Below are 19,759 nucleotides of genomic sequence, written 5' to 3' on the forward strand. Positions count from 1 at the left end.
TGAAAGCTTAGGTTTAAGTGTATATATTTATGTGCTCTATATTTTTGGACGTCGTGTATTTAGTTTGTGACATGAATTTTGATTAATGCTTTGCAACGAGTAGGATGTCCAGTTTTAGAACTGATTTTTATGTGATTGAGCTTATTTGCTAGTTATTATAATGGACTACGCTGTTCTACTGCTTGTGTTGAATTTTTTGGTGAACAGACTCATACTGATATTGAAATTGAAACCTTGTTTTTTTTGCATTTGACATTGTTTTTAATATTTTTAGCATATGTCTATATGTTTAAACAAGAACAGGCTAAGAGCTTGGGAAGAATGCCAAATAAGGGTGAAATATTCCAAAAGTGCCATCTTAGGAAGGGGACACAAACTTTTGTTGATAAAAGATCAAGTGATTCTTATGTAAGTACTACTGCATTTATAATGTAAGTGTTATCTAATTCAAGCATATCAATTGATTCTATATTAAAGAATCTTTCATTTTTGTCAGGACAACTATCTAAATCTTTGTTCACAAGCCAAGTCTCAATCACAAGCCGGTGATGGTGAGAGTTCTAGTCAACCAAAACCAATTGATTATGATGCACTTATGATTGAAGCAGTTGGGGGAAGAAATGCAAAGGGAATGGTATATGGACTTAGTTTGGATGGAAGGATGCGTGCTAAAGCATTAACTTCCAAATCACAATATGCTAACTATAGTGATATTGTCCGAGGTATGAGTGCTGAGGTTGAGGCAAAACTAAACCAGAAGATTACAGAGCAGCAACAAACAATTGATAATATAAGTGCTACCATTGCTCGACAAAATAAAATGATAGCTTTCTTTGCAAGACATGCAAACATTGATTTGGATGCAATGGATTTGGATGAAGATAATCCTCATGATGTTCCAGGAAGTGATGCTTCAAATAACAATCTGAGTGATGAATAAATTTGATGGTTGGATGGATACATTTTAGTATAAATCATGGTTGTTTATGTTTTGACAGAACCTCTATGTTTTTCATCTTTGAGATACTTAATTATACTCATAACAGGATAATTATGTTTAAGTTTGAATTTATTTATGGATGAAATTGTTTGAATATGATTGTTGTTTTATAGTTTGTTTTTATTTTAAAAATTTATATAATATTTATTATAAATAAACAGAAATGAGTAATAAATACATTAATCTCAAATGAGATATTCTGTCCCAAAATTTTACATTTGCGACGGAACTATTTCGTCCCAACTATTACCGTGAAAATTGTTTCAAACGTCACAATTTAGTGACAGAATATATCCGTCACAACATTTGGGACGGACTTTATTATTTTAATTTCCGTCGTGACAATTATTAGTATTTCTGTAACCAACGCCGTCGCAAAATTTGGGACGAACTGTGTTAGTTCTAATTCCGTCACAATAAAAATCACTATTTCCGTCATCAACGCCGTCCCAAAATTAATATTTTAAAAAACATCAATAATTAATATTCCGTCTCAAACTTGGGACGGAGTAATAGGACCCGTCCCAAAAAGTTTATTTCTTCCATCACCAATTCCATCACGCATTAATTAATTAAATGAATACAATTTAATATATTCTGTCCTTATTTCCGTCCCAAACGCGCGACGGAATAATAAATTCCGTCCCAACAGCTTTGCAACGAGCAAAATCGCGACAAAATATTTTAGTCGCACATTCCGTCCCAAATTTATTTAGGGACGGAAATTTCAACTGTTGTGCGACAAATTTGTCCGTCCCAAAACAGTGTTTTTGTAGTAGTGCTTACGGGGGAAAACCTCATTTGATTAAAACAATGTCTCAACATTTTATGAGAATTAACCAAGTTAGAGAGAGTAAGTTCTAATAAAAATTTAAGAATCATCACAAAAAGGAATCCAGAAACACCCTTTGAGTCAATTTGACCTGGTTAGGTAAATACTGTAATTCTGGATTCATGAAGGTTAAATAAGGTTAATGCAAAACGTAAGATCATCCAAAACCTGTTATTAAATAATGGAAAACGCAATTCAAGTTTTACATTGGTGATGGATGATTCTTTCAAATGACTAACCCATCTAGCATTGTATGGACTCACTGTGTTGAATTTGCTTAAAAGTTCCAAGCACAGATAATAGAGCACAAGGCACAATCAGAGTCTAGCCATAACCTTTTTCCTTGGGTGGGATATAGCCATAACTTTAAAACTGTTTCTTATTATATATCGAGTGGCGGTACTACAAACCATGTAATAATTTAAAATCAGCAGAGATCATATCCTCCACTGTGTTGTTTAAAGAAGTGATTCCGTGCTGCGTAGAGGAGCTAATACTGAATCTGCGGGCTCATAGCTTGCTTTTTGGAACACCAATTGGTTGATTTCTGGATCTCTTTTCTATTGCTCGCGATGCCTGCTTCACTGCCTCTTTTGGTAAATGTCGAGGCCGGCTCAGCCAAAGTCCTCCATCCACTATGAGAGTGTCGCCATTAATGTATTTTCCTTCACAAATTTGCACAAATGTTGAGTTTCCATAGAAAAAAAAAAGAATAAAATGAAGGAAATTAATAAAATTTCAATAACAATGCACCCATTTCAATAATTTTAACACTGACCATATAAATTTCTTTCCCAACACAATGAGATGGTCACATTACTGAGTAAAATTGAAACAGAAAAGAAAAGGTACTAATATGTTGTAACAAAGGCTATGAATCTGATATAATTGTATGGTGGCATAGAGGTAACAAGTAACAACGAACAAGCACATGGACATGAATACTTATAAACAATCTTACAAAGAAATTATGTTTTATAAATAGATGGAAGTTTCAGTACATTACTATCATGTGTCACTAAATTTGGGTTAGCCATAGTATATGGTGGGAATTCAGCAAACAAGCTACTCATGCTGAATCAAATATCTTAGCAAAATAAAGAACAATCAATATTTTATGGTGTTTTTGATACCAAAAGAATGAAATAGAATTAGATATTATTGCATTCCCATGTACATTTAACAGAGAAAAGTAATGCATGCATTGGTCTCTGGAGTCCCATTGGACAAATATCTAGACAAAGGGAAGGGCAGAAACAATAGAGCCAAGATATCAGAGGTCGGAATGACATGCAAATGCAATCAGGGATTGGATGTTCAAAGGAAGTGTGCATGGATGTATTGCCTAGCAAAAGCCCTTCCACTTCATGAACAGGTAGAAGGGAAAAGAAAGGATGCCATTCTTAACGATCACAAAGAAGAGCAGTGTATTTTGGAAATCATAAGGGTTTGTTTGGTTTGAGAAAATATTTGATGCTTTTATTTCCTGATGTTACTTTTAATTACAAAAACCTATGTTGTCATCACCTTATTTCTTTGTTTTCAAAGATTTGAAATCAATTTGTGATTGTTTTCAGTGTTTCTAATACAAACATTTTAAAACAGGATGTAAAGTAAGAAAAAAAGGTAGCATTCATTTAAGATGTAATTGAAAATGGAAAGAGAAAACATTTTATCAGACCAGATAAGCCCTAAATTACATGCAAAAATGATAGTGTGTAGGCTGGAAAGATAGACATTCCTTATCATAAACTCATTTGTATCCAGAGAAAGAAAAAAGAGAGATCAAAAAAGCCAAAGTATAAATAGATATTACAAAAGCAATGCACACAAATTGACAATGTTTGTCTAAAGGCAGCACATTTAATATTGGTGGTATAGGAGTAGGAGTATAACCAATAAGAAAGAATGCACAGAAGAAAGCGTGTTCCAAGACTTCCAACTGTCCCATAAAATACACCATTAGAATGGCATAAGCCCATATAGACACAAAAAAAAAAGTATTTTGCTGAGGTCAAAGGCCTCCTAAATCCACTAAGCATTTCCATTTATAGTATTGCAAATGTTCAACGTGGTACTAAAAGCATTTTAATATGCCATATTGTAAAGCATCTCTCATACAGAACAGGCTGGCATGCACTTGGAAGAAAGTAATTGAAAAAAGAATAATAAAATGACTCTTGATTGGAAATACTTTAGGAATAATTTCATTTTATTTTCCCATGATTTTCTTGGGAACAGGGAGCTGTTCAAGTCAAATGGAAGTTCAAGACACTAAACTGTCATGAACATTCAAATATACACAGAAAAAAAAAATATTATTCACCTTATAAAAATATATAAAGAATATTGAAACAAAAGCTTTAAATATTTCGGTGAATACACAAGTTACCAACCTGCATCTGATACCAGGAAGAGAGCAGCCATGGCAATATCCCACTTCTCCCCTTCTTTATAAAGAGGCATGTAATCTTTGGATTTGTTATTTATTTCATCAGGAGCTAGTTTACTCATGCCAGGAGTGCCACTTATGGGACCCGGTGCGATCCCATTGACTCTAATATCATAGTCTGTTCCCCATTCTAGTGCCAAGTTTCTTGTAGTGGCATCAACAGCAGCCTATTGATAAAAAAGTTAGCTGAATGCAAACAAGATGATTTTAACATGTAGGTAATGTGCTAACAAACCTTCGCTGCAGACACGTGAATTTGATACCAAGAAGCTGTATAATGCAAGGTAGCACTAATGTTTATTATTGCTCCCGCACCAGAAGAGCCCCTTCCTAGTCCTCCTTTCTTGAGATACTTTAGTGCTTCAGAGCACATTGTAAATGTCCCAACAGAATCAATATCGAGAACTGCAAAGAACAATTACAACCGATCATCTTTTCCATTCTCTCATTCAGTTAGTATAACTAGTATGAGGTCGCATTGAGTTCTAAACCTGAGAAAAAATGTAACTTAGGAAGTGCCAGAGTAACTACTCGTCTGAAATATAACAATACATTACACATGATCCTAGCCAGGGGCATATCCAAGATATCTTTCTTTTGGCATAATACAATTGTAACTCAACTACACAAACTTTGGAGGGGCCAGACTAAGAATAAAAAACTCCCTATCTTTTTGGTCTTGACCAAGGTATCCCCACAGCCGTGAGACAAATCCCTCGCCCCACGGTCAGCGCACTAAGCGGTAGGGGGCTGGCCAATCCCTATCTAAAAGTACATATAGTCAACAGAGAAATTAAGCCTTTTTTCTGCGTGCCATGGTCCCTCTTTAGACACGCCCCTGATCCTAGCCTCATTTTTTGAGTGTGCTGTTTTGTTTGAGCAATTAGGTTTTCAATATGAGAAATGTGCTATGTCTAACAGCAGTTTAATATAGATTGCAATGTTGATTTTTTTTTTATAGGCAAATGTTAGTTGTTAGTAAATTAGTACAAATTATGATGCCAATGTTGATGTATTTTCAATTTTGACGGTACACCTGTACAACGGAGTCAACGAAAAATTCGTCAATATTCTAGCAACTATTTACTTATTCATATCACCTAACCAAGAGTCATTGAAAAACATCAACTTTTACTTCACATGGACACTAATACTATATCACTACATCAAAGAATTTCAGCATGTCTAATGACAAATTTTCACAAAGGTAAGATCAAAAGAAAGCACCTGTTCTGAATCCATTTGGTGAGAGATCCTCCGCAGAAACTAGAAAATTCCCAGCAGCAGCGTTGACAAGAATGTCTATCTTCCCAAAATGCTTGAAAGTGGATTCCACAACCCTCGCCGCATCCTCTTGTTTCCGCACATCACCCACAAAACCAATCGCCTAAAACACACAAAAACAACACAAAGCATAATCAACAACCATTCATTCCCCTGAATCTGAGTGAGATTAACAGTAGAAATTGTTACCGGAATCGAAAGCGATTGCAGAACGGAGACAGCAGAATCGAGGACTTGCTTCCGGCGACCCATGAGCGCAACGGAGGCGCCATGTTTGCCGAATTGGGTGGAGATTTCGAAGCCGATTCCAGAAGCTCCACCAGTGATGAGAGCAACCTTCCCCTTCAATATGTTACCCTTAAATGGCGATTCCATCGTGAACTGACACCACAATAGTATTGATTCCAATTTGTTGGTTCTGTGTTTGGAATTAACGAACGTTAGGCCTGGCTTTTAACTTGAATACATTACTTGTTGTCCTCACTGGTACTAGTTTGTTCATTGTTTTCTTGCCTAGTTGGTCAACACACGTACACTAGTTTAATGTTCTTAAATTGAGATGGGGCCTATTCAGATCCCTCAAGAGCAAAACAACATCTTTTTTAGTTCTTTTAGCCAAACAAATCAGGTTACTTTACTTTCTCATATGATCAAATAAATCAAAATAAAAAGCTACCACAAAAGAAAGACAAATTATATGCATTCAAGTTTTTTACACCTTTAACTAATAAGATCTGAAGGATTTGGGAAAAAAATATTTCATTTAATTAGCTCATCACTTCTTTAAAATTATTAAATTACAATGTCAATGCATGGATATTTCCTAACAAAGAAACATGAAAAAAATACTTGTCTATGTCAAATTCTTAATACTGTTGATAATGTATATAAATTAAAATCCATAATAATAATATGGGTTAAAATCCATAATAATGTATCTGAGTGGATTTTGGTTTTAATCTTTTTTTCTCAGGGAGTAACTTTGGGTTTTCACTAAAGTCGTTAGCTCATATGACTTCCTTACTGCCCAGCAGACGCCTATGTGAGACTCACACACCATACATCATCTGCTCCATTATGTGGAAGATGACATGGCATATGGTATGCCAAATTGAATTACCTTTAATATTGATTGGGGCCTTAGTATAATTTCAACTAAATGTGAACTAAAAGCCTAAAGGTGTGAACAACTAAATTTTAAAAATGGGTAACTTGCAATAGGGGGGTCAAAAGTGGTGGTGTAACTTTGCAAAAAAATCTTCTTGTGGATATTATGACCTATTCCAAACGCAGGGAGAAACTTCCTCAGAGATGTTTCAAAAAAATCCAATCCTCTAGTGTGAAGAAGAAAGTAGTGGTGCTAAAAGCAACACCCAAAATCGATCCTCTTTCATGGACGGTTTAGTGTTAAGTAGCATTAGATAGACACCACAGGACTAGACCAGACATGAAATTAAATTAGTAATGGTACTAATAACCATAGTAAATTTTGGCTTCACAAAAAAATAAGCTTTTAGTAGAATCAGGTAAAACAAAATAAAACCACAAGGTCTAATATAGCAGTTAGCTCACTTCGTCTTTTAACCATGAGGGTGAAAGTTCGATCCTCACCCATGAGAATGAAACACATATTGTGACCAGTTGTTTACCGCTTAGTGCGAACACCAACGGTGAGGGAATTAGTCATGGCTGCCGGCGGTGGATTCGCAGGCTAAAAAAAATAAACAAAATAAAACTGTTCCTTTTGTATTACACGCATGTTAGTTAAACTAAACGTTACAAAGCATTGAAAATAGTTATAAGCTTAGGATATGATGACACCAACAATCATCCCCTATCACCATGATGCCTTCGATGAGAATATTCATCAGATTCAGTATCTTGTCTCCTGTCTCTACGTTCATCCCTTCTGCGTCTGTAATCTTCATCTTCCCTTCTATGTTTGTAATCTTTATCATCCGGGCTTCGTTTTCTTCGTCTGGAATCAATCTTCACATCTTCCCTTCCACTGTCTTCAGTTCTCCTCCTATAATCTCTGTCATTCTTTCTGTCCATATGATCAGTATCTGTTTTTCTTCTATCATCACGACTAGCCCGTCTTTCTGTGTAGCTATCATCCAAGTCTCTTTTTCTCGAGTCTAGTTCATCTTCACGCCTGTAGTCATCATCTCTCTGTCTTGTGTTGGCATGCGAACCCGAATCTCTTGTATCTCTTGCACCTCTTTCAGATCGAGATTTATCATCTCCGTTTCCCTCATTCCCTCGGCTTCTATCACCATACCTATCTCTGTTGTTTGAGCCCACCATCTCCGGATCCCTACGACCTCTATGAATATGATCTTTAAAGTTTTCCTTTCTACCTGTTTTCTCAACTCGGTCATCCCGGTCATGCCTTTGGTGTTTTGTATCTCGCCTAGGACTTTCAGGGTTATCCCCTTCAAAAACCATTTCGTATCTACACCATGAAATTGTTGTCATTCATTGTCAGACAAAATTAGAGACAGTAAAAGACACTACAATGCAATCAGAAGTACAGACCTTGCATTATCTCCGCCACGTTGGACATTATTGTCCTTCAAGATGTATTTTGCAGATTGTTGTTTAGCATCTCCAGTGCAATCCTTAGCAATATGATCAGTAGAACCACATTTGAAGCAACCACCACCTGCATTCATAAAATCATTGTTAAACAGGGGAAGGTGAAATACAGTAATAGTTATACAACCCAACAATGGCATTCTGCACAATGCTATACAATAAGTATAGAACATGCTTAAAGGATGAGATATCTGTATCCTTACCTTTACCCTTTTGATCTTTCCGCTTATATTGTGACCACAGTTTTGACACACTTTGACTAAAATCCACATGTATCCTTCGATCATCAATCAAAGCATTATCCATCTGCAGTCCAGTAGGCCATAGAAGAGGAAAAGTTAGGGAAATAAGTTTTCTATTCATCTCAAAGCAATTTTTTTATGTATTGAAATTTGAAAATGCTTGTTTAAAGTAAGAATTGTAAAAGAAAAGAACAATTCTGCAACCAAAAGCCCAATTAAATTGAAACAAGGAACGGACAGAAAACTAAAAGCAAACAAAACAGGTAAGCAAGCAGCTGAAACACTAACATAATTATCACTTTTTAGTTGTTTATTTTGGAGATAAAGTACAAGACTCCATAGCACAACAGAGTAACAGACACCCTCCAACAACTTTACGATTTGTATGCAAAGTACACTTCGCCAACCTCAACTTATAAACTCACTAAGGTATCCAATGTGTATGAAGCAAACAGGATAGTTTATTCCCCAAAAAGAAAAAACTAATATTCATTTTAGGAAAAAGATGTTTCAAAACCTTCAGCATACCTTAAAATATGCCTGCTCACAAGCCTGTTTGTCCTCAAACTCTGTCACGATAAGTAAACATTAGATTCTATTGCTTGCACGAATAACAAAAGAGAAACCACTCATTTTCCAATTAAAGTGTTTTTACCATACAAACTAAAGAGAACAAATAGTCACAATATTAGCAATTACAACTTCTAAACAAATTGATAATGAGTTTGATGGAGAACGAGAAATGAGGCATGATAATCAGTGCATTTCCAGGAGGAAAATATTTGCTATCAGTATATCACTATATAAATACTACACAGGAGGGTTGCATCAAAATTTTAGAAAATATATAAACATTAAAATGCGACACTACAGGAAGCGATCAGGGAGCCCTGTAACGCAGCAGCACAATTGACTCAGTCAAACAAACGAGACTCTATACACAAGTGCTCTGCACATTTTAACCTTCAATTACTATTAAAACTAGGAAAAACAAAGTTCTCACTAAGAAATCTCATTCGTGACATTTGATACAGAGAAACAGAAGTGTTATTGGTAAAAATAAGAACTACTAAAACAGTTGAACAATATAGTTCCTGCATGCAATTTAAATTTGCATAAATTTAACACAGATGACAAAGTGGAAACTGGAAATGCACTGACCTATGAAAGCATAGCATAAACTGTCACCAGTCTTTTGATCACGGATGATGTCAGCCCTATCATCAAAAAAATTGGGTGAGAACTACAATATATACAAATACGATAGTACTAGATGTGTTGGCAAGTCAGTTGTTCAGTATTACTCACGATGACACAGTTCCAAAGCGTGAAAATATTGTATGCAAGTCCTCATCCTATAATTTAAAGAGAACATGATTATCAGCTGAGAAAGTACGACTACTGAATACTAACTCAGTAGAAATTTGGGAGGGCGGTGGGGGGAAATGATAAGGATCCATACATAGCACAGTGCCAAAAAGTTTACTCACCTCAGTAACCGGGTTCAATTTACAGACAAATAGTACATTGTCTGGAGGCTTAATCTCAGCATCAGGAATATCACCAATCTAAAATAAGAAAGAAAAGGGAATTATACATGGGATCATAGTCACACATGAAGTACTGATTTTTAGTAACAGTTACTTACACTCTCAAGTACAACTGCCCTAGAATGTGCTTCCTTTGTTCTAATAACCTCCTCAAGCTCTGCTGGGTTTAATTGTTCATCCATGGGCACCCAATCATCTTCAAGTCGCACATCATCATCAACCTAATAAAATTGATTTAAGTCATATTTATAGTTTGAACAGGTATAGTTGCTGAAGACTGTAAAATTGAAGAATTATTCACTGTAACTTTTCTTTTTTGGCTAACATTCATTGTAGTGTTTGAATTGATAATAAATGCAAAACATGTAAGGCCCAACATAATCATCCATATGTTAAATGTCATCCTTTATCTTCAAATTAGTCGTCCCGTGACGGCCAGAATAATTATTTGCAAGTTACAATCTACAAGAATCCAATCATCAGGTGAACTGTTATTGATACACTGGTGTTGTGACTAACAAAACTAGCAGAAAAATCTTGGTCTTAACCCAATGGTGAATTCTAGAAAAATAAATTTATTTAAAAAGGGAAGAAAATAGGAGAGTACAGGACATTAATGGGATCCCAGAGGATGATCCCTTAGTCTACAAACTAGCGAAGCCAAATAGCAGGGATAACTGCCTGATGGCAGCAATAATAAGGAGATAACTAGTGGCAGAACTGCTTAATGGAAGTTATGATTACAAAATAGTTACTGGCGGTTATTCATTATGAGTATATGTAATTGTAGGGTGTAGCCCAAATTGCATGCTCTTCTCCACTGCTCGAGAAATTCGGGATAACTTAAGTCAGATTACTCTATGAAACAGGGTATATTAGCTGGTTATAAATTAGAAAATAAATCAATACTAAGTGGGGGACTCCTTCGATGACTGACTACCATGGGACTTTAACAGGTTGTTTGTGACGGGGGGGTTTTAGCAGAAGGGGAGGGGAGGAAATACTACTTTGGTAAGTCCACTATTAGCATAGCACACAACTCAATTCAGCAATGATAGAACATAGCAGATAGAGATGGACAAACGCTTCATTAAAGTAAAGAGAAAGAAAAATCCTTTCAGGACTTCAATGATGTATTCACCAAGGGACTTTCTATAAAGCGGTTTCACGATTTTACTCGCAAGTTAGGAATGAAAGATATTCACTCAACAGTTTGAGACTTTGAGGGGGAGTGTTATGTGGCATAATTACCATAGTTATTAGGATTTGACTGTTTGTACAGAATTGTTGCCTTAATTTCCTGTAGGACAATTTTGATTCATACAGATTTTATTAGATATTATTTCCTTGTAATTCCTTAATTAGGTAAGATTAGATGTAGCCTATATATGTTTCAACTTTCAACCACCCTTTATTTTTTCATCGGAAAATAATATTCAGACCATTCTCTCTCTTTTCAAATCTATAGAATATCTGTTGACAATGAAGCATGCTTGAAAAATACATAAACTGGCAACAAGTGACATCATAAACAGCACAACAATTGGTGGGTCTGATATAAGAATTATTTAGCAACAATTGGTGGCTCTAAGCATTCTGGTGGTAGTCCCTGGAAGATGAAAGGGTAAATATTATTGTGGTTAACTTGGCACATTTTGATGGTGGCTAGTAATGGAGAATATTGTTGATGTATGTCTGTTATGGGCTGGTCCTTGGCATCCTTAGTTAGATAGGTGGGAAAGCACAGTGAAGCATGCATTATGCAGTGGGGGGGGGGGGAGTACTTAGTGTATTAGTGTATCCGTGAATTTGGTGTTTTTCTTTGTAATTTTTCACTCTTATTCCTTTTCCTGTTTTGTCATCACCTGTATTGGGTTAGAAAAAAAAACAGCATACAGGATAAATGCCACACCAAGTATTTTACTGATCAAATAACCATTAAAATATGTTTTTTTTAGCTTATTTCTTAAAAGTCAAAACTAGCTACTTTAAAATGTGCATAAAGAAGTATCATATGGATTAGCTCATATGGCCAAGAAAAATGAGCCCAATAATTATTTTTCAATTGGAGTCATTTTGACAATAATTAGAGAGAAAGCCGGGGAAACTCCCAAGTATAAGAGATGATAGTCCCATCGTAGGTCGTTTCAACATGGAAGCAGCGGTTAGAAGAGCAAACTAGATGGAGGATGGGTGAATAGTTAGAGGTAGAGAAAAACTACAAGTCAACTACTAAGAAAGATTTAGATTTAAATGATTAATCAGTTTCGATGAATGATTCATGAGTCATTACAGCATCAATTGATCCGTGTAGCCAACCCCACCTAATGGGCAAAGGCTTCGGTAGTTATTTGTGGAGTCATTTTCATATTCATAATGAGTTGTTTTAAAACTAAAAGAACCATTGAAATGTGAACAAATCATCTCCGTAAAAAAATTACTTGGTTTCACGCTATGAAGTACAGTGCTGCAATCAACCATTACCTCCTCTTTAGGTTTTCCTTCTGGTGAAGCTCCAGGAATGAGGTCGGCTAGCTGAGGAGGATCATCAAAAGGATCCTCCAGGATGTATGTGTGCTTGATTCTGCTCAGGTAATTCAAGAACATGTAAACATTACATTCTTCTCAAAAAAACAAATATAAGCACTATCAATTAACATTTCTTAGTACAGAAAAATGAGTGTAAACCTTATATTTTTATATGGTCTGCTCTTCTCATCCACATATGCCTCATTTATTCTAGTCAAAGTCTCAAATCCTTCAGCTACCTCACCAAAAACCTGCAAAGATGGACAAATATTAGAAACCAAGAAAACATTTCTATAGTATAACTATAAATGTCAAATGACATTAAAATAATGAATGAAAGAAGTGCTTCCATATAAATGTCTAGTAGAATTGGTTAATACTTCATGGACTTTATTCAAGTAGCCATGAAAATCGTAGCACTCAATCCCAAATAGTGGTGTAGAGTAAGCAATCGCAAAAATGTTATAACAGTATAGCACATAGAGGAGAAGCCTTTATACCAAATATTGTGGTTACAATGCAAATAATTTATAAAACACATCACATGTATAAATGTTCATAACCTAAAATACAAACAAACAAAAAATTTAAGACTTCGATGATATATTCTGCTTGTGACACAACCCCTAAACCATAGTTGTGCAAACTGGACCTGCCCAATTGTTCAAATACCCATGAACCAACTTTTTGGCTGGTCCAGTCAGAAGATTAATTGTCTGATCATAACAGTTAAACCCAGTATGACCCACCCAGTTTTTTAGTGAACCAGCCAGAAGAAAAGAGCAAAATGGCAATGTATGAAGGATTTAGATAGCAAAGTACTATTGTCTTATTATCATTTAAACTCACTTTTTCTTTCTTTGGAATTTTAAATAAAGCTTTTTAGTCATTGTTATTATGTCATCTTTATACACTTGCAAATAAAGCAAACTTATGGCACGCATAATTTTATAAAAGAGAAGTCATTGCACATGAGAATACAAAGAATACTGAAAGAGGTCAGAGATGTGCTTTGATTTTCAGTAGGATTGGTTTTCGAAATTTTGAACATCAGCCTTTGAAGATCTTCCTTTAGGAATTAGGATTCAATGGCTAAGCCTCCGAGCAACTGTTGGAATGCAGCACAGATTTTGGAGGTCGCACCTCCACTAAGTTTATCTAATTCCTCTCCAGTTTCAACTTGGCCAATTTAATGTCAATGCCTACCGTGCTTATGGTTACAATAGCCCTCTTCAGCAAGGGCTTCTTGGCATCTGATAGATTTGGTCTGGCAAAGACCTGCTTCTCACTTTTGAGCTTCTTCCTTTCTTCCCCAAATTATTAGTTTTTCATTTTTAAATCATTTAGGGTTTTAATTCCTATTTCCTTCCCCTTTTGTTTATGTTTCTTATTGGACAAGTCTCTACCTGTTTTATATCAACACTTGGGCTGGTTCTAATACACTAACTAAATTATTTTATCGACACTTCAAGATGCCAGGCCATCCAAATCTAAATGCATAAACTGATAAAATAGAAACCAAACAATGCACTGAAGTCGCTACATAGAAGGAAACAAGAAGGTCCAGCTCCACAACATTTTGCTAAGAAACAGTAATGAGGTCACTAACATGATGGTAACTCTGACCAACAAGCAACGGGGTGGGCAAATACGTTGCTCACTGGATATCTGACAGACCCACCGATTAGCGACATAACGCCCTGCAGGGCTATGGTCAGAAAAGATGGGTTGGGTGGAGCTTTTCAGATGGTTCCTCGGTTGCTCTGACTGGGATTTTTCAATGGAGAAGAAGTTGCATTATATTGGGGTTATTTACTCACACGGTAACTAAAGAATGCCTAAACTTTCGGGTGGATAAGGAAAGAGTTCTACAGCTATTCAGCATAGAAGCAGCTACGGCCACAAATGCTACACAATCGCAGCTATCCCAGCCATGACAGCTGTGACATGAAATGCTCTAAGGCTGCTCCATACCACTGGAGTTCCTGTGGCACCTAGAGGCTGCTCCATACCACACTAGAGAGGTATATAGCATAGCAATATGAAACGATCCTATTGACTACGGTCACCATCTTGATTATAATGATACCTGCTTCCATGGTATGTCATGAGAAAACTATTCCAAAAGCCTAAGCTATTAGGTGGACACACATGAATTTTTATGTTGTGTTTCTAACATGCCTCCTCGTGCAAGAGTCCTTAGAGCTTTAAAAGAGGACAAAGCACGGACAACTTATACTGAGCTGAAATTAAACTTTTTATTAGACAAAAAGGAGGGGCAAGGATCGAACTTTAGATCACTTGGTCATAAACAGTTTGATACCATGTCATAAATCCACAGTAGTCAATCCCGGATCGCGGCGCGTAGCGGCCGACCCCAAAAGTGGGATAGCGGGAGAGCGGATAGCGGGATGACCGCTATTTTGATTTTTCACATATATTATATAATTAATATTAATATATACATATAATTACTAAAAAGTGATAAATATAACTTCAAATTCATAACATGATGAAATGATAGAGAAGAGAGGACTACTAGAGGAGGAGAACTGGAGAAGCATGTTTGAGAACAGAATAATAAATAAGAAGAAAAATAGAGGAATAGAAGATAAAAAACAGAACAACTCAGAACAGAACAGAGGCCCAAGGGAAACAGGGGTGGTGGTCGCCGGAGCCTGGACGGTGCTTGTCAGATTGCGCCGTGGCCATGGGTTCTGGACTTCTGGTCGAAGGTGGGTGAGCAGCCTGAGGTGAAGGAAATCGCACTGGAGATCGCAGAAGAAGAAGAGTGAAACGCGTAGAAGAAGAAGAGTGAAACGCGCGTTTCACTTATGAAGAGAGAAATCCCAAAAGTACCCTCAAATGTTAACCTAATTTTATAATTTTAAGGGCAATTTGGGGATTTTCCTTGGATCCGACCCATCTTAACCTGGAGCACTGCGATGGAACGCGATTTGACCCGCGATCCCACCCGCGATTTGGCCGCGAATAGCGCCGCGACGGCGCGATAGCGCCGCTATTCCGCGCGATCGATAACTATGCATAAATCAACTATTCCAAAAGCTTAAGTGTTAGGTGAAGAGTGAAGACACATGAACTGCTTTATATTACATTTATAATGTTATATTCTGTCTACTGAAAACTATTTAACAATTGACTAGTTAAATGTTTACTGGGGCAGGAGCGAGCAGGCATTCTTATCATTCTTTCTCTTAAAAATGATTTACAAAGAAAAATATAATTGAGAATCAAAAGCCACATCATTAGTAGTCAGGTGATACTACTTAAGGAATTCGTTCCATTACCAAAACACAAGTCTACTCCTTAGAAACAAGTCTGTCTCTATAACGAAAAGATAAGCACGTAAACTTTGTCAAACACAACTACATAAAATTATTAATCAAATATCATCATTACTAAATATTAAAGTAAACCCCAATTCACCCATGATTATATTAAAGTTCAAAATTTTCTGGGCAGCAGAAACGAAATTACAATAGTCATATCTGTGAGTTCAACGTAAGGATGCACATGTACCCTGTGAAACAATTAAATCAATTATGCATAGAATACTTACTGTGTGCTTCCCATCAAGGTAATCAAGGTCATCCCGCAGACTGAAATAAAACTGAAAATAGAAACAAAACAAAACAGTGGTAACTGAAACTTTGTTTTATACGATGAGCTAGTTGAACATATGCATTACCCTTACACATGTAACAGGAAAGCAATGCCATAAAAACAATATCATACCTGTGAAGCATTCAGATTCTCTCCTGCACTTGCCATGGCAACTGTTCCAGTCTTAGAATGCTTCAGATCAATATGAATTTCATCACTGAAAAACCGAGCTTGTTCACCATAAAGAAACCTGAAAAAGAGGAGGCCATAGCACAAAGTAACAAAAAAAATGTCAGAAACTTGCCAATCAAGATTAGCTCTTCTCATGCTCTTACACTCTGACCAGATACGCTACCTATATCTCGCAAAACAATTATCCAAGAAAATGAAAGAAATGCTAGACAGAAAAGGAAAATCTCAGAGCATTCTGTGATGTGAAATCGCTACAGAGAGAGCGGGAGGAGATTACAAACTTAAATCTGTAACTAATACTAAATGGTTCAGATGAATGCTGGCTGGCATGACATGACATCCATTCGCTAAAACCCTACATTAATGCAACACAAGCTCAAAACTAAAGAGATGAAGCGGTAATTTAAAATTACCCCTTTTACCAACATATTGGAGAGTCCTGCTCTCCCACCATTCCACTCTTCTCAAACACAAAACTACCCCAACTAATTCCCTCAGTTCCCTTTTTATTCACATTCCACGCGTGACTGTTGGACAGTTGCTGAACCTGTTAGTAACCACTAAAAGCCTAGTGTCCTAATCTCCCCCCCGCCCCCCAAAAAAATCATTCCTCCTAAGATAGACCCCCTAAATGTGAGACTTACTATTACTAACACTCTTCAGTTTAGCTGACAGTTATTCAGTTACAAACAGAACAGCTTAACAACATTTAAACATTCAATTGAACATTACAACAGAAACTGAACTCAAGTACCCAACTAAATTCACAAGGGTTTTACGAGCTTAGGGCTTGTTCGACCGGCGGAAACGTTTTCGACTTTCGTAAACCAAACACACCCTACATTTGTGTGTGTGTAAATGTAAGACAGAAACCCAGTGTAAAAGCAAGGAATTAGGGTTTAGTACTTGTAGATGGAATCACCACCGGTTCCAGTTGCAGTTGGATCACCGGTCTGAGCAGTGAAATCCCTTTGAACATTGTGGAATAGACAGCCATTGTAGTACTTAATCCTGAGTGAAAACGAAAGAGCGTGTTATGATGTGAAGAAACAGCATCGAAAGAGAACATCATCGAAGAGGGGTTTACTTGCAAAGCTTCAAGAAGTTCTTGCAGGTCAAGGGGCACTTTTGGGTGTGTAAATCAATCACCAAGTCTCCTAAGCTTGTCACGATCAACACTGACATCTCCGACTCCTTCGTCGCTGGCAGGGAAGATCAGAGAAACGGGGCGAGGTTTAGAAGTGTCCTTTTTATATTTTGTTAATTTTTAAAAATATATTATTTGTTTTTCTATTTTGCCCTTTTAAAATATGTGTTATTTTTCAAAGTTTTTGCTCTTATGTTATGTAGACACTATTAAGAAAAACAATATTTAATGCTCTTTTGAAATATTAAGTGGGTATAAAATTAAACATTTTTTTCAAAATGGACCGTTAATAAAGAAAGTATGTAGGATTTTTTATTAAAAAAAATATGTGTTTTGTTTAATATTTTTTAGTTATGAGGAACCTAATTGGACCCTATAAAAAAAATTGTAATAGATCTGTTAGAAAAGAATTTGTTTACAATAGTTTGGGCTTTTTTTACTCCATATTTTCTACCTAATTTGGTGCAATTTTATTTTTATTTACAGATTTGGCGTATATCGCCACCAATACTGGCGATACCAAAATTACATTTCAAATATCGTCATCACAAATAGCGATACATGTAAGTTTTTTTTTTCTTTTCTCTCATGTATATCATCACTACTAGTGGATATATGCTTCATTTTTAATTTTTTCTTCTATATCGCCTGTGGCAATGACGATACAATTTTTTTATAAATGTTGTCAATCTTGTTGAACATACATCTTTCCACCTTCTTCTTTTTTCAAATGTTGTCAATCATGTTGGCGACACCCTTTTTTTTGTTATACCTAAATCGCCACCCTTAGTGGCTATAATGAATGAATATCTCACTATATATACGAGGTTGTCTCACTAACATTCATATCACATTCACTTGCAAATTTTGAGCAAATTTTCAAGAGTTTATGAGTTTAGTTTCGGAGGCCAATTAAATTTTTAAAGGTAATCAATTCATTTTTTTCTTATCTTTAATCTTACTTTCATTTATTAAAATGTTTACATCATCTTTTAAAATTTCAGATGTCATCTAATTTTATTGGTAGTTCAGATGTTCGTGATAATATTGTAATAAGAGATATTGTGACTGAATTTAGTGAAGAAGAAGATAATAGAAATGATGAGTTGATGAATCTTCTGATAATATGATGTGATCACCTTTTTATACTAATACTACCACTGAAGCATTTGAAGATCCGAATTTTTCAGATAGTTGTAGACATTGAAGGGTAGGTGGCAGCCAAAGTGTTATTAATGAACTTATTGTTGGCATGTCTTTTGAGTCTAAACTAGCTATGATCAATGCAATTAAAGAGTTTCACATAATGCATTCATTTGACTTTGTGGTTGAAGAGTCAAGGCTATACGGTATGTGGCTAAGTGTACAAAATTTGGCAACGGATGAGAATGGAGGATAAGAACATCATTCAGGAAAATTCGTAATAAATGGGAGATCAAGAAGATTAGTGGAGATCACACTTGCATAACTTCTGTGATTAGACAAGATCATGGAAAGTTAGACTGATCCATTATTGCTAATTGTATTGTTGAGTTAGTAAATGCAGATCCTAATATTCCAATAAAAACTTTGATTGCAGATATTAGAACTCAATTTGGCTTTTCTGTAACTTACAAAAAGGCTTGTATTGCAAAACAAATTGCAGTTGCAAAATTATTTGGTTGGTGGGAATAATCATACAAGGTATTGCTTCTCCAATCATGGGCATGGAATCACATTCCACGCATTGCCCCACGTCTAGATATTTCTAGGGTGACTCTGCAAGAAGGATCTCTCTTTCCCCTTGCACGAAGGTATTGTTACCAGCAAACTTTTTTTTTTAATATGTCAATATTTTTTATTACTTACAATTTATGTTTCAGGTGGAGTAATCCATTATGCACAACTAACATCCCAAATCATGTTGTTGTTATCATACGAACCATGTTTTATCGGTTGCATATAAATGGGGTTTGTGTCCATTCTTTTTTAAATTTGGTTATAAATAATCTCTTACAAAATGTGAAATTGTTTTAAACAGTTCAAATGAACACTGTAACGCCCCGAATTTCAGGGGTTACGGTAACAATCTAATAAAATAAATATGCAATGTTTTCCAAAAGAATTTATAAACATGAGTATAATTTTTTTGTCCTTTCAAAGTGTTTCTAACTCAACAACGAACCTATTATGCAATAACACCATAAATCCGACATACTCCCTACGATCTCCACATTGGAGAACCGCCGGAAAGCAAAGCATCGGAACCTACCCGGAAACTCAAATATAAATTCCTAAAAATCATTAGGTGAGCTTAAACCAATAACGGT

General features: G+C 35.9%; 2 protein-coding genes across 2 annotated transcripts; both read right to left on the reverse strand.

The window, feature by feature from the left end:
- Positions 1–1,984: 1,984 nt before the first annotated feature.
- Positions 1,985–6,135, reverse strand: LOC130745181 (peroxisomal 2,4-dienoyl-CoA reductase [(3E)-enoyl-CoA-producing]). The gene is made up of 5 exons (XM_057597328.1): positions 5,758–6,135; positions 5,512–5,671; positions 4,520–4,689; positions 4,229–4,451; positions 1,985–2,497 (listed from the first exon to the last, which is right to left on the reverse strand). The coding sequence occupies exons 1-5, from the start codon at positions 5,941–5,943 to the stop codon at positions 2,343–2,345; spliced, it is 894 nt and encodes a 297-aa protein (XP_057453311.1). The 5' UTR covers positions 5,944–6,135; the 3' UTR covers positions 1,985–2,342.
- Positions 6,136–7,095: 960 nt separating this feature from the next.
- Positions 7,096–17,547, reverse strand: LOC130745182 (peptidyl-prolyl cis-trans isomerase CYP59). Its single transcript, XM_057597329.1, has 14 exons — positions 17,391–17,547; positions 17,210–17,314; positions 16,244–16,361; positions 16,068–16,118; positions 12,647–12,738; positions 12,443–12,542; positions 10,057–10,179; positions 9,899–9,976; positions 9,717–9,763; positions 9,570–9,625; positions 8,937–8,977; positions 8,370–8,472; positions 8,107–8,233; positions 7,096–8,023 (listed from the first exon to the last, which is right to left on the reverse strand). The coding sequence occupies exons 1-14, from the start codon at positions 17,486–17,488 to the stop codon at positions 7,396–7,398; spliced, it is 1,767 nt and encodes a 588-aa protein (XP_057453312.1). The 5' UTR covers positions 17,489–17,547; the 3' UTR covers positions 7,096–7,395.
- Between the last annotated feature and the right edge of the window lie 2,212 nt (positions 17,548–19,759).

Source organism: Lotus japonicus, chromosome 3 (assembly GCF_012489685.1).
Source record: "Lotus japonicus ecotype B-129 chromosome 3, LjGifu_v1.2".
Classification (NCBI taxonomy): Eukaryota; Viridiplantae; Streptophyta; class Magnoliopsida; order Fabales; family Fabaceae; genus Lotus; species Lotus japonicus.

Excerpts from the sequence above, each read along its gene's own strand:
- LOC130745181 (XM_057597328.1), bottom strand. The coding sequence starts at position 5,943 with ATGGAATCGCCATTTAAGGGTAACATATTGAAGGGGAAGGTTGCTCTC. Across the intron at positions 5,672-5,757 it reads TGCAATCGCTTTCGATTCCG|GCGATTGGTTTTGTGGGTGA; the intron begins GTAACAATTTCT and ends TGTGTGTTTTAG. Across the intron at positions 2,498-4,228 it reads CTTCCTGGTATCAGATGCAG|GAAAATACATTAATGGCGAC; the intron begins GTTGGTAACTTG and ends AAATTTGTGAAG.
- LOC130745182 (XM_057597329.1), bottom strand. The coding sequence starts at position 17,488 with ATGTCAGTGTTGATCGTGACAAGCTTAGGAGACTTGGTGATTGATTTA. Across the intron at positions 16,362-17,209 it reads GGTGGTGATTCCATCTACAA|GTTTCTTTATGGTGAACAAG; the intron begins GTACTAAACCCT and ends CCTCTTTTTCAG. Across the intron at positions 12,739-16,067 it reads ACCTTGATGGGAAGCACACA|GTTTTTGGTGAGGTAGCTGA; the intron begins GTAAGTATTCTA and ends CCATCTTTGCAG.